At 37.4% G+C, this 23,144-nt stretch overlaps 3 protein-coding genes and 1 pseudogene across 3 annotated transcripts; 3 read left to right on the top strand and 1 right to left on the bottom strand.

The window, feature by feature from the left end:
• The first annotated feature begins 444 nt into the window (after positions 1-444).
• LOC121758439 (pathogenesis-related homeodomain protein-like) lies at positions 445-8,243 on the top strand. Its single transcript, XM_042153838.1, has 9 exons — positions 445-643; positions 940-1,925; positions 2,313-2,478; positions 3,244-3,367; positions 3,466-3,578; positions 3,654-4,184; positions 6,180-6,473; positions 7,419-7,508; positions 7,611-8,243. The coding sequence occupies exons 2-9, from the start codon at positions 1,258-1,260 to the stop codon at positions 7,887-7,889; spliced, it is 2,265 nt and encodes a 754-aa protein (XP_042009772.1). The 5' UTR covers positions 445-643; positions 940-1,257; the 3' UTR covers positions 7,890-8,243.
• Positions 8,244-9,829: 1,586 nt separating this feature from the next.
• Positions 9,830-12,934, top strand: LOC121757101 (cyclin-A3-4-like). The gene is made up of 8 exons (XM_042152587.1): positions 9,830-10,693; positions 11,280-11,512; positions 11,590-11,665; positions 11,747-11,823; positions 11,918-11,951; positions 12,033-12,179; positions 12,276-12,407; positions 12,509-12,934. Exons 1-8 carry the CDS (start codon positions 10,376-10,378, stop codon positions 12,575-12,577), a joined length of 1,086 nt encoding a protein of 361 aa, XP_042008521.1. The 5' UTR covers positions 9,830-10,375; the 3' UTR covers positions 12,578-12,934.
• Positions 12,935-14,692: 1,758 nt separating this feature from the next.
• Positions 14,693-22,462, top strand: LOC121757969 (annotated as a pseudogene).
• LOC121757967 lies at positions 20,107-20,800 on the bottom strand. The gene is made up of 2 exons (XM_042153416.1): positions 20,666-20,800; positions 20,107-20,575 (listed from the first exon to the last, which is right to left on the bottom strand). Exons 1-2 carry the CDS (start codon positions 20,771-20,773, stop codon positions 20,243-20,245), a joined length of 441 nt encoding a protein of 146 aa, XP_042009350.1. The 5' UTR covers positions 20,774-20,800; the 3' UTR covers positions 20,107-20,242.
• Positions 22,463-23,144: the final 682 nt, after the last annotated feature.

Raw genomic sequence — 23,144 nt, 5'->3', positions numbered from 1 at the left:
CTAGGCGAAAAACACTCCAATTTGAGATTCACTCAATCTATTGCTACTTGATTGTCCAATTGACAAGCACATAGGAGTATTTCTTTAAATTTGAGACGACTCGAGAAATATGCTTGAGTGATAAATTTACAATGGGACAATTTGTTGTAGCCATAAAATATGCTTCGTAAAATAATTCAATTTAATTAAATATTTGAGTATGCTTCTCATGATTCGGTAATGTGAATCAAAGGGCCTGGTCTTGTCATGGGCCTAGCCCTAAGCCGGACAGCTACAAATTTTAACTGGGCCTAAGAATATTCATGGACTATAGTGGGGCTTAATAATGGACTATGTATAATGGGTCCAAAATGATATGAGTCCAACTACAGAAGCCCAAATGAATCAATGCAACTCTGGAATCATCGGTGTCCATTGTCCTAGAATTCCGTGCGCCTCACAAGCGCATGTTAGCGCCGTGGACAAGCCAAATTTGCCCTTCTAAAATTACTCTCTCTCTGCGCGAGGGAATCCTACTTGCCAGTGAGTGGAAGCTGATTTGGAGGATTAAAGCGCGCAAACAAACACAAATACACACACTAAATTGAGGGAAAGAGAGATAGAGGGGGTTTCACATTTTGTATGCGTTGAGAGGCGTCTTCGGGTGAGCCATTAACTTTACTCTTCTTGTTTTCCGTTTTCTATGTCGTTTTCTTTATCAATTTTTTTTTCCAGCTCGTTTTGTGGAAAAAATCCGGAAATCTTAGTAAATTGATTGAAAAATCCCTAGCTTAGGCTTTCAGCTCTCTTCTTGTTTACTTGATCCGAGGCCGCATACGCATGTTAGTGTACTGAATCTATTTAATTTTGCGTAATTTGTTTGGATATGTTTGTATTCTTCAAGCATTTGTATGTGTTAGTTAAAGTAATGTTCGTATTTTTTTTCTATTTGAATTTCAGGAACTAGGGAAGTGAGAAGTTGCATGAAAAGTTTTTTTTATTGTTCAAGTCGTTTTTTGGTTTTCTGCTAGCTGCGGGTGATGTCAGGATAGAAATACTTGAAAAGAATTGTTTGCATCGGCATTTTTTGGCGACTAGTCAAGATTGAGATTAAAACTTTTTGTAGAGGAAGTGAATAGGGACGACCAGTAGAGGAGTTTCTAAGCAACTTGCTAAGAATTGGAAAATTTAGTTGTAGCAGGCAAAAAAAGTCCCAATTAGGCAAAAAATTTAGTTGTAGCTCAAGATAAAAAATCTGATCCACCGCACAACTGTAGAATGGATGACGAGAGATGTGTCAGTGAAAAAATGGAGAAGAATGAGATGAGTGAAGCTCAACACGTTGAAAAGCCGCCATTTTCAGCACAAGAAAAATCACATGAGGTTCGGGAAATAGGACTTAATAACGGAGAGATTTCCCATAATGAAGATGCACACAAACAAGAACCAACATTGGAAAATGTGAGGATATGTCTAGATTCTGAATATTTAGAGGTTACATCCCAGAATGGGCTCAGTTGTATTGAAGACATGGGCATTCCTCCAGGCACAACTTTTATTAAACCTGGCTGTGGAGCGCTAGTACCATTGAAGGTGGAAGCTACTAATGATAATGATTCTGTTATCCTGGAAAATGATGGTACGGGGTCTTCCATGCAACGAATAAAGAGAAAAGCTTTAGAAGGTCCGTCAAGTACCTCATTGCTTTTGCGTTCAAGATCGCAAGAAAAACCTAAGGCTCCTGAGCCTGTTGCTGTTGAAATTGTTAACGAAGGCAGTGCTGATATAGAAAAGAAAAAGAGGGGAAGAAAACCAAAGAATATGCAGAAAACTACTGTCAGTGAGTTCTCTAGAAAGAAAAATCATCTAAGATATTTGTTGCACAAGATAAGCTACGAGCAAAACTTAATTGATGCTTATTCTGCTGAAGGCTGGAGAGGGCAAAGGTAAATGTTGTATTTGTCTGTATATTTTAATTTTTGCACTATTTTGTTGAAGCTGTTTCTGAGTGTAGACGTGGCCTTATGCAGCAAACAATATATGACATTTGTATTAAAATAAGATGAAGTTATGTGGATTTTATGGGTGGGGAATTGAGTTTAAGATAAAATACTACAAGTAGTTATTTGCTCTTCATGGCAAATGGTATCATATGATTCAATAGTTAAAATGAAACTTTGCTGATCATTAAATGCAGTATGTAGCAGCATTTTTTGGGACATTTGTAGATTAATTGAAACTTTGGTGGACTATGTTTGCTTGTCAAGTTTTATTTTACTTCTACACGATTTCTCTGGTTCAGAACTTTTTTTCTTATCTATCTGGATTTGCAGCTTGGAAAAATTAAAGCCAGAAAAGGAGCTTGAGAAGGCTAAATCCCGGATTTTGAATTTCAAATTGAAGATAAGAGCATTGTTTCAGAGCCTTGATCAGTCACTTGTTATGGGAAAGCTTCCTGAAGCTCTATTTGATGCACGAGGAGAGATCGACAGTGAAGATGTAGGGTGGAAGTAGCTATACTTTTGTCCTTCTCTATATAACTTGCACTAACTGATAGGAGTACTTGCTTGCATTTCTTAGTTCTATTGAAGTATGAAATCTTGTCCATGCAAGATATATATTGCTCCAATGCCACAGACCACTTTATTCTGTTTCTTGAAACCTTCCTAAAGCGTGCCTGATTTAACTTTTTGACCTGTCTATGTAGAAAGTGTATGAATAGCATCGGGCTTTGGGATTCAGTCTGGGGGTGGTAAAATAATAGGAAGTGATTGTGATCTAGGACTCTAGATAGATTGGAATAGTTCTCGTGCATATCATTTACAGCCAAACAAAAGCATGGATAAGAAAAGGGTACTGTTGCTTGAGATCTTCAATTGAGGTTAAATTGTGCTTGTTTCTGACCCTTTTCATCTTGTTTCTCCCACCTGAATGATCTTAACTCATTTCCACACAGATTCCCACATGTACATAAATTGTCAAAACCTGATTATGGTAGGGATGGATGCTGCTATGTATCAGTTTTTGGTCTGTCAAAAAATATATTGATACTTAGCTCTCTCACTAAGAAGTGTTATGCTTGCCATTCCATTTATGATAGGAAAGAACTATCTAAGGTGTGCGTTGCTTAAGGAAAATGTTAGTTTAACTTTTGCCAACAGTAATACTTCTTTTCATGGTATATTTCTCTATTCATGAATTGGCTTCAACCTTTATTATGAAAATGGGCTTATAAGAATCTTATGCTGTATCTTCTGAGTGCAGATTTTCTGTGCAAAATGTGGCTCTAAGGATCTGACCCTTGATAATGATATCATTCTTTGTGATGGTGCCTGCGAACGAGGATTCCATCAATTCTGCCTGGAACCACCTCTCTTAAAAGCAGACAGTAATATCACGCCACTCAGTCAATTTTGTTTCTCTTATCATTTCCATATCCAGTTGTTCATTTTTATTCCCTTCACTTTTTGGTATGTGCATAAATAGTTCCTCCAGGCGACGAAAGCTGGCTTTGCCCTGGATGTGATTGTAAAGCTGATTGCATTGACATGCTTAAGGATGTTCAAGAAAAAAAAATTTCTATCATTGACAGTTGGGAGGTCTAGTCTGTACCAGATATGATTTTCTTTAATCGTTAAAATTTGTTACTCACTATTCATTGCTCCAATTTACAGAAGATCTTTCCTGAAGCTGCTGCTGCTGCATCAGGCAAGAAAATGGATGAAAGTTCTGGGTTATCATCAGATGATTCTGAGGATGAGGAATATGACCCTGATAAGCCTGATAGTTCGGAGAAGGTTGAAGGAAATGAATCAAGTTCAGATGAATCTAGCTCCTTCGCTGCATCTGATGATTTGGCTGCTTCTAATAATAATGAAAAGTATCTGGGACTTCCTTCTGATGATTCAGAAGATGATGATTTCAATCCCTCTGCTCCAAATCAAGATAATCAGGTGAAGCAGGATAATTCAAGTTCTGATTTTAGCTCTGATTCAGAGGACCTTGGAGCTCTGATTGAAGATGAGACTGCCACTAGTGAAGATCACAAACAAAAGTCACAAGGCTTTAGTGAAGAAATTTCCACCGTGGGTAGGAAAAAGAGGCAATCACTAAAAGATGAGCTGTCATACCTTGCGGAGGCTAGTGCAGAACCTCTGTCCAGAAAGAGACATGTAGAAAGGCTGGACTACAAAAAATTAAATGATGTCAGTTTCTTATTTCTTCACTTATATGTTTTGCATGACTCTTGCACTGCTTTAGCTGTTCATGCTTTACAGTGGGTCATTTAATTAAGTTGTATCCAAGGTTGCTTGCATCTGCATCCATTTTCACTGGTTCCGAGCATTTGTTATTGCTTGGTAGAGTTTCCCCAAAGAGTTCTTCACATGTGTTTTTACAATGCGAAACTTAGGACTTAACTTAGTTGTCATTCTAGTTACATTTAATGATCATGCTAACCAACATGAGTCTGAACATTTAGAGAATATTCAGAAAAAGAAGATGAAAGGTAAATCATGTTACTTTTGGGAAGGATATTCATTTGACAGTTTTAAAAATCTTAGTATGATGCTGCTATTTGCACCTGCACCAGGGAACATGCTATTTCTTTTAGTTTCTGCTTTCTGATCAAATGCACAAGGGGAGAAGAAAAACTACGATTTGGTTATCCAACGTGTTTATTAGTACTCCCACCCAAAGGTAGTCCCCTTTTGTCATTTTGGTCCGTCCACCAAAATTAGTCCGCTTCTATATTTGTAATCTTTTTCACCACACATTACCCTACAAATGATGTGGGTACCACTATCCACTAAAATTACTTCAACTACTTTTCTTTTTCTCTCTCCTATTTTACCAATTTCGCATTAAAACCCGTGCCGTCCCCAAAGTCTTTATTTTTAGGGGACGGAAGGAGTTTTTCTTTTGTACTTTAATTTTATTTCTGTAGAATCTAATTCAGTACCTGACAAATTGTAACTTCTGAGTATCGAGTTCTGTTAAATGGTATGTTAGATATTTTTGTCGTGTTTAGCTGCGAGAAAGTACAATATCTTGGTTGTATTTGTCAAGAGGGAAATTAAGTAAATCTTGCTATATGAGGTTTAAGAACAATACTGACTTTACTTCTCAAGATAATGGAAAAGGCTGGCGCCTTAAGTCATTAACTGTTTGTCAATGCTTCTCAACTCATTGCATCCGTTATTTTATATCTATCCTGTTTATGCTTTACATCAATGGTAAAATTCTCAGGATTTTTGTTTCATTACTTGTTATGTTGATGGAGAAGGCTGCACTTGATTAATGATTGTATTATGGTGAAGATGAAAAAGAGTTAGATGTTGTCATAATTAAATTAAGTAAACAATATGGATAAATTGGAAGATGGAAGTGCAGAAGGTTTAATAGAAAAAAAAGGAATTCATCCTGAATGGAGGAAGCCTATTTCCAACTCTGTTCTTCACCAGGCTTTATTTCAGTTTAGGTTGACCGAATACATCAAGTTCTATTTTCGGATTTTTAGAGTGTGCATAAGGAATTGCTAGAAGGAGAAGAGAGTGGTTAATGCTAGAGGTGGGTCATTTGGCTATGGTTTTAATTTGGGTCAAATAGTATTTCACTATTACAATTTAGCTGGCTGAGGTTATATGTCATCTGATCGGGTTTAATAAAGCACCTAAAAACACCTAATTTTCTTTCATTCCCCACATGGAAGAAATGGCTTCCATATCTTCTTTTCCCAGACACAATTCTTTTCCTAATTTTGTTTTGTCCTATGCGTCTCTTTAAATTAATACTTAGGTAACGAAAATTTGTCCTACTCTTGAGTGGACTTTTTGGAGTGGTAAAGTAGTTTATTTTTCATTATGAAAAATAGATGTAGTAACCTTGCTTGCCAATTTGACTCACTAAGTGCTATTTTACCTTAGTACTACGTAAAAGTCATCAAGAGTTAAATGGTAGGTTGAAGTTAATTGTGGAGAAATTTTGTGGGTTTCTCATTTTTAGCTAGAAAGAAATATATTTGCATTACTTGATCGTAATCAGCTTCATATTGACTAACAATGTCTTTCTTTAGATTTGTTTTTTTTTGTTTAATGATTCTCATTGTTAACTTATTTATGGTATTCTAATTTATTACTTGTCTGACACTTTCTTTATTTCTCGGCTACCTTTCGTGGAAAATGATGATTTAATTCTCAAAGGAAACATATGGAGATTCTGCTTCTGATTCAAGCGATGAGGATTTTGATGATACCATTAGGAAGAGAACGAAGGCTGATCGTGACGGGTTGAAATTTTTTGATGAAACTCCTGTTACACCGAGTAATACACACAAAGTGGATGAAAACCAAATAGAGAAGAAGCATATTCCTAAAAGAACCCGGAGAAATCATTCTGATGGACGCACAACTGAGTCATCAGCCAAAGCTGCTTCTGCTAGTGCAAGTGCTAAAAAATCAACTCAGAAACGGCGGCTTGGAGAATCTACCACAAAGGTAGTTATTGAATACGCGTGTGCTTCTATAAGCATTACTAATGTCGCAGTCCATCTGATTATAACATTTGTCATTTTTCCGTAATCTGTTTTTCGAACATTTCCCCCCCTCTAGGGTAGGTGTGATGTAATCAATCACCTAATTGCATATGGTGAATTGTTCCAGCCATGGATGAACCTAGAGGGAGGGCCAACTGCCAGGCGGGCAGTGGGACACACTTAGCTTTGACCAATTATAGGGTAATTTAGTACTCATATTTCACAATATTTAGTTAAAAACTCATAACGTAAAATTCTACAGAAATATATATCCCTAGACATTCATTTTCTTTCATTCTAAATTACTTTTAAATCTACGAACTCTCACTTTAAGTTGTTGAAACACGAGTGTAATATCTTGCTTTTCGCAAATATTAATTACTCTCTCTTTTCCATCCCTGTGTGTATTTTGTATTTAAGTTCGTTCCAATTCTCAATTTGGGTCTTTGTAAGTTTGTAACTGAAATTCTTCCATTCACCACCCATAGGTTTTTTCTTGTATTAAATATGTTAGTTGCATTCCCTAATAAATATAGCTTGTTCCAAATCAATGTTATGGTATGCGACCAATTATAAATGTAGAAAGTATTAGTAGAACTCACAGCATTTGTATTTTTTCCATGTTATGAGGTAATTCTGTTAACATGACTTCATTAATATTGCTATCACTTGTATTTTTGTTTCACTTAATATGTTAACAAAATCTCGTATTATGGTAAGTTCCCGCCCCTTTTACCTGTCACTTGTTTCAGCAGTGCTAAATGTTGTATGTCAATTATATGTGGTATCTTTGATAATAAAACATACCTGCAGAGTCAATTATGGCAACACTATTTAGCCGTTTGTTTCTTTTAGTTTTAGGGATTTCTGATGGTTATTTTTCAATGATGGATTTGTGTTGGTACAGAGATTACTTGCAGCCTTTAATGAGAACCAATACCCTGACAGAGCTACGAAAGAAAATCTGGCAAAAGAACTAGGGCTTGATTTTCGACAGGTGTGTTCGTGTTTTTGTGTCCTGTATAGGTTTCTAGTTTAAGCTGGTTTATGTTTTTATTATGGATCTTTGTTGTATTTAAACTGAATGTCTCTTGTGAAGGTTCGCAAATGGTTTGATAATACACGCTGGAGCTTTAATCACAGACCATCTACTGGTGCTGATGGCACGCCTTCCCATCAGAACACAGAATCAAGTGCGATCTCTGCGCAGAACCATATTTTGAAACCAGGAGAGGAAATGTTGGTAACTGGAGATTCTTTAGAAAACCCGGAAACTAAAAAGAGGAAAGGTAATTTGAATCAGGCTCCAGGCGATGAGCAGAATGGGCTAGGCAATATACAGAGCGCACAACTTCATAGCACAAACGCTGTTTCTTGATCTTCCATTTTGATGTTCCTTGCAAAACATATTCGACTTCCACAGAACTCATATGACATTACCATGTTTCTCTGTGTCCTAACAAGTTACATTGTAGCTCATCACCTGGGAATCGAATGCTGTTTCATCTCAACAGCCGGGCCGTGGGTGATCCGCCTGCGTCATGGATCCAAACCAGTTTGGGCTCCATCCATGGTCTCAACCCAGAGAATGGTGTAATAATTGTCTGTCAGTAATGAGTCGAAGCTTTGATAGTGGTGGTAAAAGTTTTTAACTTGGTGATGAAACCTTAAGTTGAAGCTCAACTTATCTGTTCTGAACTAATTTTCTTATACAAAAGATGTTTTCTGCATTGATGAAGGCCTGTGAAACTTATGGATCCATATAGTCTAGCATCATTTTTCTTGAGAAACAAGCTCAGTTTATTACAGACTGGGGGGGGGGGGGGGGGGGGGGTTAATGAATAATATTTTGTTTGTCAAATTTTTTACTCATTGAGCATTTTGTGCTTAGACCATCCACAATAGAAATAGCCCAGCAATAGCCCAGCAATAGCCTAGCCATAGCCCAGCCACATAATATCCACATCACTATTAACAAATATATACAAAATGAAATAATTAACAATCACACAATATGCGAAATTTAATTTACGACACAAAAACGAGAAAATTCACTAATATTAATAAAATTTAAAAAGTACATTAATTAAAAAAAATTACATAATTAAAAAAACTAACGGCGGTCAATCCTCCGTGCCCATAACTCTTCAATTAAATCCTTTTGGAGTCGAATATGAGCCGCCGTTTGGCGCATGTCGGCATGTGCTTGTAAGAGGCCGGCTTCATCGTTAGGTACCCCACTCCGTACGTTGGGGCGGCCACGCCGTGGCTTAGACCGGCTTCATTTTCGTCGTTGACCCAATGGTCAGTTCGCCACCTTCATCTTCGACAATCATGTTGTGCATGATAATACATGCGTACATGATGTCAGCAATGCATTGGACATCCCACATACGCGTTGGACCCTTAATTGCCCCCCATCGAGACTGGAGCACACCAAATGCGCGCTCCACGTCCTTGCGCGCCGACTCCTGCCGTGCCGCAAAGTAGGACTTCTTCTCATCTCCTGGGCATCGGATCGTCTTCACAAAGACGGGCCACCTAGGGTATATCCCATCCGCCAAGTAGTAGCCCATATCATGTTGGCTGCCGTTGGCGACAAAACTGATGGCCGGACCGACGCCCTGACACTGCTCGTTGAAAAGTGGCGACGAGTTGAGGACGTTGAGGTCGTTGTTCGAACCAGCTATCCCAAAATACGCGTGCCAAATCCAAAGCCGGTAATCAGCTACGGCCTCCAGGATCATCGTGGGATTCTTTCCTTTGTAGCCGGCTGCAAGGCACTTTCCATCCATTGGTTTATCGCGTTGGTCGTATAGGCGTCCAACGCCTCGGCCATACGACGTTCGTACTCCTCAGCATCCCCTCCGTACCACCACTACTACCACCAGCGTTACTCATTTTGCGTTGTTGATCTTGAACAGAAATTAAGATAGAGAGAGTACTCGTTAAAACAAGTGGTGCGAATGAAAATGCCGAGCAAAGCGCGTATATATAGTGTTTCGGAAAAAAAAAATTTAAATTTCGCGCTGGGCGGTGCGCTGGGCGATCCGGGAGCTGCAATAGCGCCGAACGGACCGCCCAGCCGACCGCCGAGCGCCACGCCACCGCCCAGCGCTGCGCGGTTTCTCTCTCCACTCAGCCGCTGGGCGGCTGCAATAGACCGCCCAGCGAACCGCCCAGCGCCGGCGCTCGGCTGGGTGGTCGCTGGGCGCCTATTGTGGATGGTCTTAGTATTGGTAAGGTTCTTATTTGGTTACATTTTTGTTTGTGCCACCTTTGTCATTACTTTGTGCTCATGGACCCCACCTAATTTCTTCATTGCTAAACCAAATTTGAGAAATCATTTCTGGCAAGTTTCAAACTTATGGTAAAAGCATAGTACATGAAGCCCATCTCAAGTTTTGCATATAGAAAAGCGTATATACATGAAGTCTATCTATCTCTATGTTTGATACTCACTAAAATCTCTGCAAAACCTATTGTTTTATTTCTGCTCTTTTCTTTTTATTTTCTCAAGTTTTTCTTTTGAAATACTTATCAAACAAACAATTTTTTAAATTTCAACATTACTTAAATTGAAACGGAAGAAATAGAAAAAATGGAAGGGGTTTATTAAGGACATATAAAATGATTGTGGCGATGATATTACACAGCGCGGTAAAACAAGCTTTTTGAAATTGTGGAAATGGCGGTATCACTGCCTCCCTCTCTCTCACCAAAATCAAATCAAACGCAAATGAAATGCCTCCTCACTATCATTCACCCCTCCAAAAACCGCTTTAAAATCAACTCTTACCTCCACGAAAATAAGAGCTCAATTATCCGCCGAAACCCTAATTGAACTCGAGAAACAAAGCCCTAATGGAAGGTGGAGAAAACCAAATTCAGACCAGGAGTCGAGCATCTCGCAAACGGCCGAATCAAGCTGCGGAAGAAGAGAATCCGATGACGAAGAAGCGGGTCGTATTAGGGGAGATAACTAATATATCTTCTAATGTAACTGAGTCGAACCAAAATTCGAGTGAGGCGAAGATCCGGAAGCTGAAACCTGAATCCGATCTGGATAAGACGGGAAATGAAGCTAACCAGGAGGTGGCTGTCAGCCCTGGATCGGGATCCGACGAGCCGCGGAGATACGGATTTGCTCCTTCGATGTTACAGTATTTGCGTTCTGTGGAGGTACTCTATTTTTTGTTGTTGTTGGATTTGGAAACTAGTTTGAAACTGTTCATTGTTCTTTGTTTTCTCTTTATTGTTATCCTGTGAATTTGGATTGCCCGAGCTTTGGAATTATGTAAGCTTGTTAAGATGAAGCTTTAGGCTTTTTTTGGAATGGATCGTTGCAGATCATGATTTCTAATTTGAGCAGATGTTGATCTGTTATTGAGTGAATATATTTTCTTATCTTGATTGTCGATTTTAATGTTTTTCCTGATTTGCATAATGTTGAAGCCCTAAATTGTTGACGACTGAAACTTTGGTTTATTTGTTTTTTTTTTCCGATTTTGTACCCACTCTTATTATCCGAGCTGATTGTGATTTTATAGTCCATGACAGTTCCTGATTTTAGTGAAATATTATGTGAACTTTATTCCATTGCCATATGTTTTATTTTGATTTCAATACCACTATTGCATTTGATTTTGTTGTATACACGAAGCGGAAGTTAACAATATGTGCTTTCTTTTTTCTGGTCGATATTTATATCTTGCTGATTTTCTGATTCGTAAATCTGATTGTTGCCTTGTTATGAAATGTGAACTAGGTTGAGGCAAAAAGGAGACCACTGTCCAACTACATCGAAAAGGTTCAGGATGACATAAACCCAGTCATGAGAGCGATTCTGGTTGATTGGTTGGTGGAGGTTGCCGAAGAGTACAAACTTGTTTCAGACACCCTCTATCTTACTGTAAACTATATTGACAGATACCTGTCCGCACATAAAGTGTCGAGGAGTAAGCTTCAGCTTCTTGGAGTATCTTGCATGCTTGTTGCAGCGTAAGCACATGATTTCCTGATTTACTCTATCTGGTACGTTTTGTGCATTTTCTTATAATCGTTGATGCAAATTGCAGTAAATATGAAGAAATCAGTCCCCCAAACATTGAGGACTTTTGCTACATAACTGATAATACATACACAAAAGAAGAGGTGACTTATGTCAGATGAATTTATCCTACAGTTGTCTACTTGTAAGTGTATCGTGTTTGTTTACTCTCGACTGTGTAACAGGTTGCTCAAATGGAGAGAGAAGTGTTTAGGTTTTTAGATTTTGAGCAGGGTGGCCCAACTACTAAAACTTTTCTAAGGTAACAATGCATAAATGATGCTCTCCCGCCTCCCCCCACGTATCTTATCACTCATCACTAAGATTGATGTTACCTTTTTTCCTGTTATTTGCAGAATTTTTACAAAAGCTGCTCAAGAGACACCCATGGTAGGCTTATACACTGGAACTCTTTTCATATTATTACTATCTATTTATTTCATATGCTGACGATGCTCTTGTTTGTTACAGTTCTCCGATGTCGAGTTTGACTTTTTGTGCTGTTATGTCGCTGAGCTTAGTTTACTGGATTATGGCTGTGCTCGCTACATTCCATCAATGGTTGCTGCATCAGCCATCTTTCTTGGAAGAATCATTTTGCAGCCAAAAGTTCAATGGGTAAGCTACTATACTATTTCAAGTGCTGCCATTGAAGCCTTTAACTGTATTAGTAGTAAATGAACTCTCGTAATCATTTGATGGAACCTCTTGCAGACGCTGGCATTACAACGTCGCACAGGTTATAAAGCATGTGAACTGAAAGAGTGTGTCCTGAGACTTCACCATTTGCTACTCAGAAGCGAGCAATCTGCGCGTGCTGTTCGACTGAAATATTCAGACCATAAGGTATGCTGTCTCCCCTTTTCAAATGCCAATAGTGAAGTACATTACACCCCTCTCATGAAGTTATTGTGTCTGATTCGCATTCTGTTATTTCCATGGATCAGTTCAAATGTGTTTCGTCGCTAAAATCAGTGAATCCACCTGGCGAAGTTCCAACATACCTTTTTGAGTGAATTATCATGATCTGGTCTATAAGATAGCAACCACAGGCATATATAGAAGGAAGGAGAGCTGCCTTATGGAAAAATTCATCGGTAGCTTGACTCGAGGTTCATGGAGAATGTGATGAACTCTGTCTTTTGCATGTTAGTTTAGCGGAGATTGGATCAGTAAATCAAGGAGGAAGGTTGCTCTGCAACGTTAAGGGAAGATTTGTAATTGTATGTATGCTTCTACACTTGGGGAAATGAATATCATTAGTTTTCGATTAGCTACTCTATGCTATTTCTCAAATATTGAATAAGATTAGTTTAGTACAAAATGTTGTAATACAATTCCAATTGAAAAAGTGGGCTATATTTTTTGGAAAATTCGAAAAAAGACTACTTTTGTGGGGCTAAATGATTTTTTCTATGCCACTCAAGTAATAATTGAATCTATTGTGATGTTTAGTACTAGTATCGTTTTCTAATTTATCACCATTTTTTTTATTTTTCCTCCAGCAAAATTATTGTTAAGTTTCCCACAAGTTACATGACCGATTCAACCATTGGAGTGAAAAGTTAAGAAATGTTGGATAAAACTGATAAATAATTTGAGATATAATTAATATTTAAAGCTAGGAATTGATCATTAATTTATTTTATTTAAAGATACAAAAAACAGCCTAATTTTTATTTGTATACTACTGTTATTTGTACAAACAGATTTATTATATCAAAGCTTGCTGGTTTGAATATGTATTTTGAATTGAAGTTTTACTTTTAAATTTAAGGGGATTATTGAGTATGATTATTAGGGATGTCAATGTAACCCGAACCCGTGGGCCGGCCCGAATAACCCGATAAAAATACAGGGTTAGGGTTGTAATTTCGCAGCCCGAATTTAAAATCGGGCCATTCGGGCTGACCCGTTCGGGTTGTCGGGTTAGGCGGGCTGACCCGTTCGGGTTACGGGTCGGCCCGTCGGGTTGAAGGTTTCTGCACAGCGAGCAGTTTTTGTAACGGTCATAACTTTCTCTACAAAGCTCCGATTGAGGCGTGCAATATATCCACGCGAAGCTCTTTCGAAGACGAAGAGAATGATATGTATTAGAGGTTTATCAGACTTCAAAATCGCGAGAAACATTGACTCAAACAAGGCTGCTGCACATCCACATATTTTGTGTACATTTTCTAATCAATTTTCTATCATTTCTCAACAAACATGTAAACATACCAAAATATAGAAATATAATCAAAATCATCCAAGACAACCCTCTAAAACTATGCAAAATCCAAATACGTCAACCGACTATATAAGATCACAAAAAAAATCACCATGTGGTTCATGGATTCATAAATACGCGTATATAAAAGCTTTCTTTTAGTATATTTCCAATATAATAGTGCAAAGTGTTTTGACGTCGCTTCGTCATTGAATTATGCGTACTTTGATGATTCTTAGAGTTACTCAAATTAGGTAGCATCTTGATAATTCACTCTTTAACAATTCAAAATATTTTTGTTACATCTACGATGCACCTCTCACGTTATGAAAATTTTATTTAATTTTCTACGAATTGATTTATGTTTGAATTTTGAAACAAAGTGTTGATTTATGTTTTAAATACATAAACATAAACATACTATTGATAGATATTTTGTAAATAATTATGTAATGAATAAGTTATTTAAATTTAAATAACTTAATCTTTTTTAAAAATATTAAAGAAAATTAAAAATATGTATTTCATTATTGAATGATTAATTAAAAATATGTATATAATTAAAGAAAATTTAAAATACGTATTATTTTTTGAAAATATTAAAAGAATTAAAAATACGCATTGGCCCGAATAACCCGGTGGGTTAGCCCGAAACCCGAAGGGTTAGGGTTAGGGTCGAACTTTTATAACCCGAAAAAATCATAACCCGAATAGCCCGTACCCGAATGGCCCGACAACCCGAATGGGTTGGCCCGAACCCGAACGGGTTGGCCCGATTGACATCCCTAATGATTATGAATGTGTTGGATATTACTTCATCAATATATTACTCCTAGTACTATAAAATAAAATTATATATTCATTAAATATGAAAATATTATATATAGATATAGTATAAGAAAAATAAACATAATGTATTGAACAATAGAACTGTAAATGATGTTATTTTAATTTATTCATATAGTTTTATTTTTGTTTTTTCTGTTTTGTAACTAAGGGAAAAGTAAATTTAAAAGTTGATCGGAGATGGAGTGGGAAAGCGACGAGCGGGAGCTGAAGGCGGCCGGCGCTGTGCCCCTCGGCGCCGGGCGCGTCGGATTCCTCATTCATGGATGGGAGATCGAGACCACCAAGCGTTCAATTCTCAACTCTTCTCTTCTCCAACAGTACTTTCTTACCCTTTTCTACTGATAATTGCTTCAAATTCAGATTGTTTATTTGTCAGTGAACTGCTTCTACCTATTGTAAAACCACTCCATAGGTCACAACATTTATCACCAAATAGGATGTTCCTGCGGAGAATGATTCCGTTTTTGGCTTTGCATTTATGCGGATGAATTAAATTTTTTTGATGTGAGTTACATGATTAGGCTGAAATATATTTGAGTTGGAAACTCTAGTACGTTTAGTTCGGAAAATTAGACTACGATGATTTTCCAATTCGATGCTAGAGATCATCCTTGTACTACTTTCTCCGATTGAATTTTAGCTAGTGCAGCATCTTTTACTAATTGTGTGTTCTCTTTGATGGGAATAGAGGGAATACATATGTTTTCATTCATTAGTCATTACCCACAGCAGACCATACCTCTCTCATTTTCTCTCTAATTTATTACTCTTATGAAAGTATTGTATTGTAGTATTTGTTTTGTCATGTTGTATGATAATAGTTTCCTCATTTTCCTCATATTTTTACCCTAAAGAACATGAAAAAAGACTGTGGGGACCACTAAACTATGATAAAAAAATATTCTCATATTTTCGTTTCATTCCCTTTATTTCCTTGTATTCTAAAACAGTTTTGTTTTTTGGTTCTCTAAGGTTGACACAAAATCGTCAACTTTTGTCTTCCTCGCAAAACTAGTAATACTAAAATGGCACGGGGAATGGAACTTCTATAAGGGTTCACTGGTGGTCTGCTGGATACAAACTATTGCTTCATGATGAACCATTTCATACTTTTTTTCCAAAGATATAGCTTGTTTGCCTCAAAATGTTACAAGCACCTTCTGTGCCTGCAGATGGGAAGAGAAGCTTCAGACGACCCATTTGCCAGAGATGGTTTTTGGTGAGAGTTGTTTGATTCTTAAGCATGTCAACAGAGGCATTAAACTTCATTTTAATGCATTTGATGCTCTCTGTGGCTGGAAGCTGGAAGCATTGCCTCCAGTTGAAGTTCCTGCAGCAGCTCTTTGGAAATTCCGGTGGTATGTATTTTCATCTATTCACTTGTGAACCATTTTATTATGCCGCAAGATGCGTTCCGTATGCCGCTATTCTATCTTATGTTTTTGGTGAGTCCGCCTAGTGCTCCATATCAGATTGGTCCTACTCTTATCCTGTATCCATGTCTTTAGCTTTAACTACTTTCATTTTGAAAATTTGGGGAATTGTTTGTTGTTGGGAGAAGTCTTTACTATTACTTTTTTTAAAAATTATGAATTGTTTGGAAAAGTCTTACATGATCAGCATAGGACATTTGATGGTTGCTCCTTTTCTTGAATTATAGTTGTCCTATGAATTCCATCTTTCGATTAGATATCATACAGCACATTATGGAAATATTTATGTGAGAATGAATCTATGAGGTTGTACTTTCAAAATGGTTAAACTATCCCATGATACTGCTTCATTGATGAATAGCATGCCTTTGACCAGTTACATGTACATGTGCTCTACATATATTTGGTTGACATGACTCATTTTTTATATGGTTAATGCCTATTATAGGTTAAAACAGTTCAGACAACAGATTGAACGAAAAAAAAACCAGACTATGGCCCAACTTAGCTATTAAGATAAACAACCCGAACTAGTTGCCACTTTATATCTCTCAATATTCATCTTACCATAAATTTTTTTTTCTAAATCCAACAGCCAGCCTACTGATCAGGTGATAATGGATTATGACTACACGTTCACAACACCATACTCTGGAAGTGCTGGTGTTGAAAAAAAGTCCTGAGGTGTGCCTTCTTCTTTGATGCATCTGTGCTTTGTTTACTTAAGTAGAGGATTCAAACATTTATGGAGTTTTGGTGCTGTCACGGATTTTGAGATAGCAAAAGAATCAGCCATTATAGCCACTTTATCTCTAATTCTCAGCTGTTTATTTTTGCTCCTAATATGTCTGGGTACAACTTTATATAGACTCCTGAGGAAATGGATCCCTTGCTATTTTTTCATGTTTTTTTATAGTTTGCGTAAACCCAGTGTTATCAATCTCGTATGGCGGCTTATGGCGGTTCGCCTAAAAACCGCCACAGGGATATGGTTGGTGTATTAGTATGGCGGATATGGCGGTCAATAATTAAATAAATAAAATAATACTTATTATTTATACATAACTCAAAAATTGGAAAATAACAAAAATATAACATCTAAAACTCTTAAAACAATTAATAAAGCATAAAATACAGCTCTAACATCCATGTTTCTTGCATAATGCCTCATTCCTAAATGCAGTACACACGCAATGTTGTCAAATGGCGGATATGGCGGTGCTATGGAAGCGCCATGTTGCTATAGCATTTCCACCACAGAACGCCATGCCATAGCGCCATGGCGCCGCCATATCCGCTATTTGATAACATTGCGTAATTCGTAAACCTACTTCCTTTTGTCAATTGAATCCTTAGAGGCTGTGCCTTTTGTTGATTAGTCTGGAAGAGGACCTCCTGAAGAAAGTATCTGCAGTCCTCATTGGGAAGATTGTGAGGAACAAATTGACATGGTTGCATTATCAGCTAAAGGATCTATTCTTTTCTAAGATGAAGTATGTCCTTGAAGCTTTTACACCAAATCCTTAATGAAATTCATTTCTGATTTAGTTTTTTCAAGCTATGGCCAACATCATCTTTAATTTACTAACAGGTCGTATTGTATGAAGACGAATTGGCTGATAATGGCATCTCTCTTTTGACAGTTAAAGTGGTAAAATATTTTCTTTTCTAAATTGTTTTCTTCTTCATTCCTGTATGAAAGGACTGACAGGTTAATATTTCAGAGAGTTATGCCAAGTGGATGGTTAGTTCTCTTGCGCTTCTGGGTTAGTCTTTTGATTATCTCTCATGTGTCCTTGAGCAGACAACATATTTATTGGAGTACTATTCTTATACTATAGTAGACATAATTTTAAGGGGTATATTTTTTAGACTAGAATATAGATATGACTTGTGTTACAACTGTTTGTTCTTTACTGCTGGGTATTTTCTTACAGCTCAGAGTTGACGGGGTGCTCATGAGATTGAGGGACACTCGTGTGCATTGTAGTTTCAGGGAGAGTACAGTACCAGTTATTCTAAGAGAAATCTGCTGGAGAGAAGCCACTTTTAAAGCCTTGTCATCTGTGAGTTATATTCTATTTTAGTTGAGCTGTATACATACAATGCTTTCTCTGAGTAGCCTCTTAAACTCTGCTAACTTTTTATCGTTTTTTCTCTCTGCTTTCTTGGGTCCATGTTTTGATCCATTACATTTGTTAATGCATTACTTTCTTTTCTGCATTTTAGCTTATATGTCCTCAAAGTGTAAAGACAATATTCTGGACTAGTATTGCATTCATTTAATAGGCATCATTCTCCGAATCTCCTTTACTATTTTCTTTTGCTCTTTTGAAAGTTACTCTGTCAATTGTTGCAGAAAGGATATCCTACAAATTCTGCTGCGTACACGGATCCTCGTATCATCAGTGAAAGGCTTCCAATGGCCATGCGCAAGACCCAAAAGCTTATAGTAAAATAAATGCTGTAAGCTATAACAAGACTTACCGTTATTTAAATAACTACAGAAAGACTTGTCAATCTTCTTGAAAAAATTAGAACAATATGTGATGTAGATTTCAAACTTGTTTTGAGGAAACTATGACACTTTGATGTGAAAGTTCCGCTCTCATTTATTTTTTCAAGGTTTTTCTGTTCTTTTCTGTTTAATTGATCTCTTCAATATTTGGTAAAAGTTGCTGTCACTGGGTAATGGAAAGAAATCAGTCCGTGTTGCATGTGTATGGTATTCTTGCTTAGAAAAATTGCATAGAAAGGACAAATATGGTGAGGCATAATGATAGTGTGGATAGGAGCACAACTTGCCTGTAAGAGAGAAAATGACCTTTTTGGCAATGAGAGCTTTACCTGTATTAGGCACTCAAGAATATAAGCCCTAACTTCACCCCAAAAGCTAGCTGAAAAGTGGGGATTGTCACTTAAGTACCCACCTGTAGTTTCTTATGGGTTTGATGTGGGATCATAACAATCCACCCCCATTAAGATTGGATGTCCACGGGTGTCTCACACTCCCGGTAGCCTTCGATCGACCCAGGCAAGAGAACCGCTGGAGTCATACAACCCTATCCCAGCTAGCCCTCTTCCACACATGTCAAGCGCCGGCTGGTTGGACTAAATTGTTAGCAGTCAAGAATGGATGCCCTGAGATCACCCGAAAGCTAGCTCAAAGGTGGAGGATTGGCTCCCACTTAAGTAACCACCCATAATTGCTTATGAGTTCGATATGTGATCATAACAGCCTGAGAATGTGAAAATATAACTGATGATGTAAGTTTTCTGCAATATCTTATAGTTATTTACATCAGCCATTGCACATAAGAGGAAGCATGTTTAGTTTTTTACATATTACAACTTAGCTGATCATGAAAGATGCTCATGACACTTTCTTGTGAAGCCAATAATTATTTCATCACATTCTATTCAAGTCGATGATATACTCAAGTGGCTTATTCATAATACAGATAGTACTATTGGAGCCTGTATAGTTAGGGGGGAGGGGGGTTGTTCATTACCTGTTCTATAGGACTGTTTGAGGATTCGAGAATCGAGAAACCAACCCCATGTATTTTTCATCTGGCATGATCTATCTCGCTTCGCACTCCTATGTCAATATCATAATATCATGGTTAGGGATCCATATGCTGCCAGTTTGCGTTGGTGCTCCTTCAGCTGTAAATTTGATTATCTCATTTTCAGTCTTCTAAGCACAATCCTTATTGACTTATACTGATGATTGCTATCTACCTACATACACTTTATGTTTAGACTAATTTATATGTGGCTCAGAGATGCTAAAGATTGATGGGTGTATTCATTGCACTCCTATTGATTTCCTTGACGATGCCTACCCCTACAACATGTCTTGGGTTAATGTTATAACTTGCAAGTCCATATGGAATCAGTAATTAAAGTTTAACTGTATATAGATCAATCAGACCAAATAATCAGTCGTCTGAGGGTGTAGTTAATGGGGCATATATTACCTGTGTATATTATGTGAGAAGCATAAATGAGAAAAGCATAATGAGTTAAAAGTTCTTTTTCAGCAGGAAACTAAAAGTAATAACTTTTGTAATGATGCATTGAGCTTCAAGTAGTAAGTCTTTATCTTCTGGCAACTCTCTTGAAAACATAGGTTACAAACTTACAATAAAATCTAGAAAATATTTTCCCTAACAGAAATAGAAGCTTTAAAGTTTGAGATTTAAGTCGAGCATAGTTGTTGAGTTGGATGATTTCTGCTCTGGTTGTTGGGGTTCCGGTCGGAAACTTCCAGGCCACATCGAATCTGCTGCCCCTTCCACTGTGCCATGCTGCCTTGCTATTTCAAATCTTGTGTCAGCCTCACTAAATCTGGCTACAGTCGTATTTCCTTCTCTGCCAGGTTTGTGCACAAGGGAATGGGCTTGGACCCCTAGTGATCTGAACATGGAAGTGCGGATAGGCACGGGCAGGGCCATCATCGCCATCATTTTGTGTGACTGGTAATGCCGTACTGCGCCTCTTTCCCTTTTGTGAGCATTCTGGTGTCCACCCAATGCTTGTGAGCTGTAGAATTTTCGCATGCAGAAGTTGCAAGAAAAAACCTTGGCTGAAGCCAGTCTTGATTGTACCTCAGATTCTCTGGATGCTCGTGGTGGTTCCCCTCCGAGGCTCAAGTTCAACCACTCCCCAGGATTCACTTGTGGCGTGCCTTGATCACCAGTTTCTTCACTTGGCATCGTAGTTTGATACAGGAGCCAATTCCTTCTCAGATCACTTGCCGGTGTTGAAAGCACAGTGGTGAATGGAGGTAATCTGTTGAATCCTTTCTCTTGACTCTCAAATTGGTTCTATATATGATGGGTGGAATAATATGAGACTGACACTGATGAAGCATTGTGGTATAAGACAGCTTCGATCTATCATATGTCTCATCACTGTCCCCACCGGGTGATGCTTGGGTCTTCCCAAGGGGGGGTGGTTACGTCATGTTTAATCTTTGCCATTGTCAAGTTTGAGATTCCCCACTCACCATTTTTTCTCCTTATCTTTTGAAAGCACTTCAACCTTAGTTTGTTTCTATTGGATCAGTTAAAAGTAAACTCATGTTGCCACTCCTATAACATTTCCACTTAAAGTCAAATCAAATCCTTATGATTTTCTTTTATGCCTACCATTATGCCATGATTTGAGCAACTTCAAATATTTTCCAACTCTATATGATTGATGATAAAGAATTCCCATATGATGTTATCTTGGTCTGCTTTAGAAATCCTGATCTTAAACAAAAGTTTTTGGAATAGATTTCAGCTATTATTCTGGATCTCTTTTGGTAACTTTTCTTCCATGTTTTTCTCATAGTTTGACATGAGTTTGTTTCTAAAATCTCTCAGGCCAGGTAGGTATGAAATATAATGGAGATGGAACCCACCTATAAAATGTGTTCCCTCTATAATGGATGTGTGAGTGAATAATAAGATTGATTTAAACTATATATGTGGGGAGCTAGTGGTTCCGGAATTATATTGCACTGTGTATTTTCGATTTTTGGATCCATTAAAGTCTTACCGAAAGTGGTGGGTCTGGAAACTTGACAATAATGTTTGAAATAGTAGGAAAATTTAAAATAAAAAGATTTGTGGGTATCTTAAGCAGTAGTAGTTTAGTTTTATATGAGAACATGAGTATCAAGGTGGGGTGTCTTTGAACTGTAACTTTTCAACTTATGTCTTAGAAAGCTTATTATTTTCCATCTTCCATGTCTAGTTTATCAACTTTATTCCCCATTGAGTGTGTTTTACGCTGGCTTGAAGCCTCTAATCACACACACACACACACAAACACAGCATATATTTCTTATCCTATGCTGATGTGGTGTCCACTACCATGTGACAAATGCACCTTAATTTGAATTTTATCTTATGGATTTTATAGTACTTATGTTTTGTTGCTTTGAAATTGAAAATTTTGAGGGTGTGACAATTTACTTTGCAGTTCTTGTCTATGCATACAGGAAGGATTGCAAATTTTATGTACCATGATTTTATGTGATTCTGTTAATACCAGGTTGAAAGAATGTGGCCTACTCTTAAAGGCAAACATCTGTGTGCAATTTGGTGTATGGTGTATTCATCTTAAACACTAACTAGAACCGAAAATTTTGATTTTTTGTTTAACTGATAACCAACTAACCGAATACTCAATCCCTATTTTAGGACTGGTTGCCATAGGAGCAGTTCAGACTTCAAAAGAAAATAGGTTACAGAAGAATCACCAAAGTCGAATCTCAGAACTATCATGTGGAAGGAAATGAGAATAATAGATTTTGATTACGTCGTCCCTTCTTATCTCAAGGTCATTCTTCCTATCGGATAAAATAGGAATATATTGTTGAACATAAACCCTTGCAGTATAATTTTGCTAAATCATCCCACTGAATTCCTTTCCCATTGCTATTACTTGAATGATAAGACTGCTTTGCACAATGGAGAGATTCGAAAATCGACATCGAGCATGAAGAATCTCGAGTTGCCCCTCAAACACAGAGATCCTGTGAATTATTGATATATTAGAGGACGAGTGAACAGCATCTGAAAGGACCAGTTGAAGAAGATGCTTTAGTACTTGTGTTTGGCCGACTAAAGCTTTGTCATAGGATAAGTTTTGATGCTTTTACTATTCCAACCTAATGCCATGTTACATCATTTTCATGTGGCCCCAAAATTATTGGCCATTCAAGTTTACACTAGGAAGAGACGATTAAGCACGTCTCAGTTGATCAGACGCTCTGCTTTCAACCAATAAGTCAAGGATTCGAGTCAACACAAGAATATACCAAGAACCATTATTGATCATCTTTAAAAAAGAAAAAAAAAAGTTTGCATTAGGACAACGGTGATGAAATAGTACATCTTAGTTGGTAAAAATAATTCCCTTATAATCAATAAGCCGGAGATTCAAGTCACAATAATAAATAGAAAACCATTATAGGTATTCTTTAGAAAAAAAAAGTGTACAATAGGACAACTGCTTATAAAAGAAAACACCGTTGATTTTTTTTAACCGGGTCTAGAACCGCAAATAATAGTTTGCAATAGGACAACCACTTGA

The sequence above is a fragment of the Salvia splendens genome, chromosome 12 (genome assembly GCF_004379255.2).
Source record: "Salvia splendens isolate huo1 chromosome 12, SspV2, whole genome shotgun sequence".
NCBI lineage: Eukaryota > Viridiplantae > Streptophyta > Magnoliopsida > Lamiales > Lamiaceae > Salvia > Salvia splendens.
The sequence above is the reverse complement of the archived record's forward strand: the minus strand, read 5'-3'. Positions and strand labels throughout refer to the sequence as shown.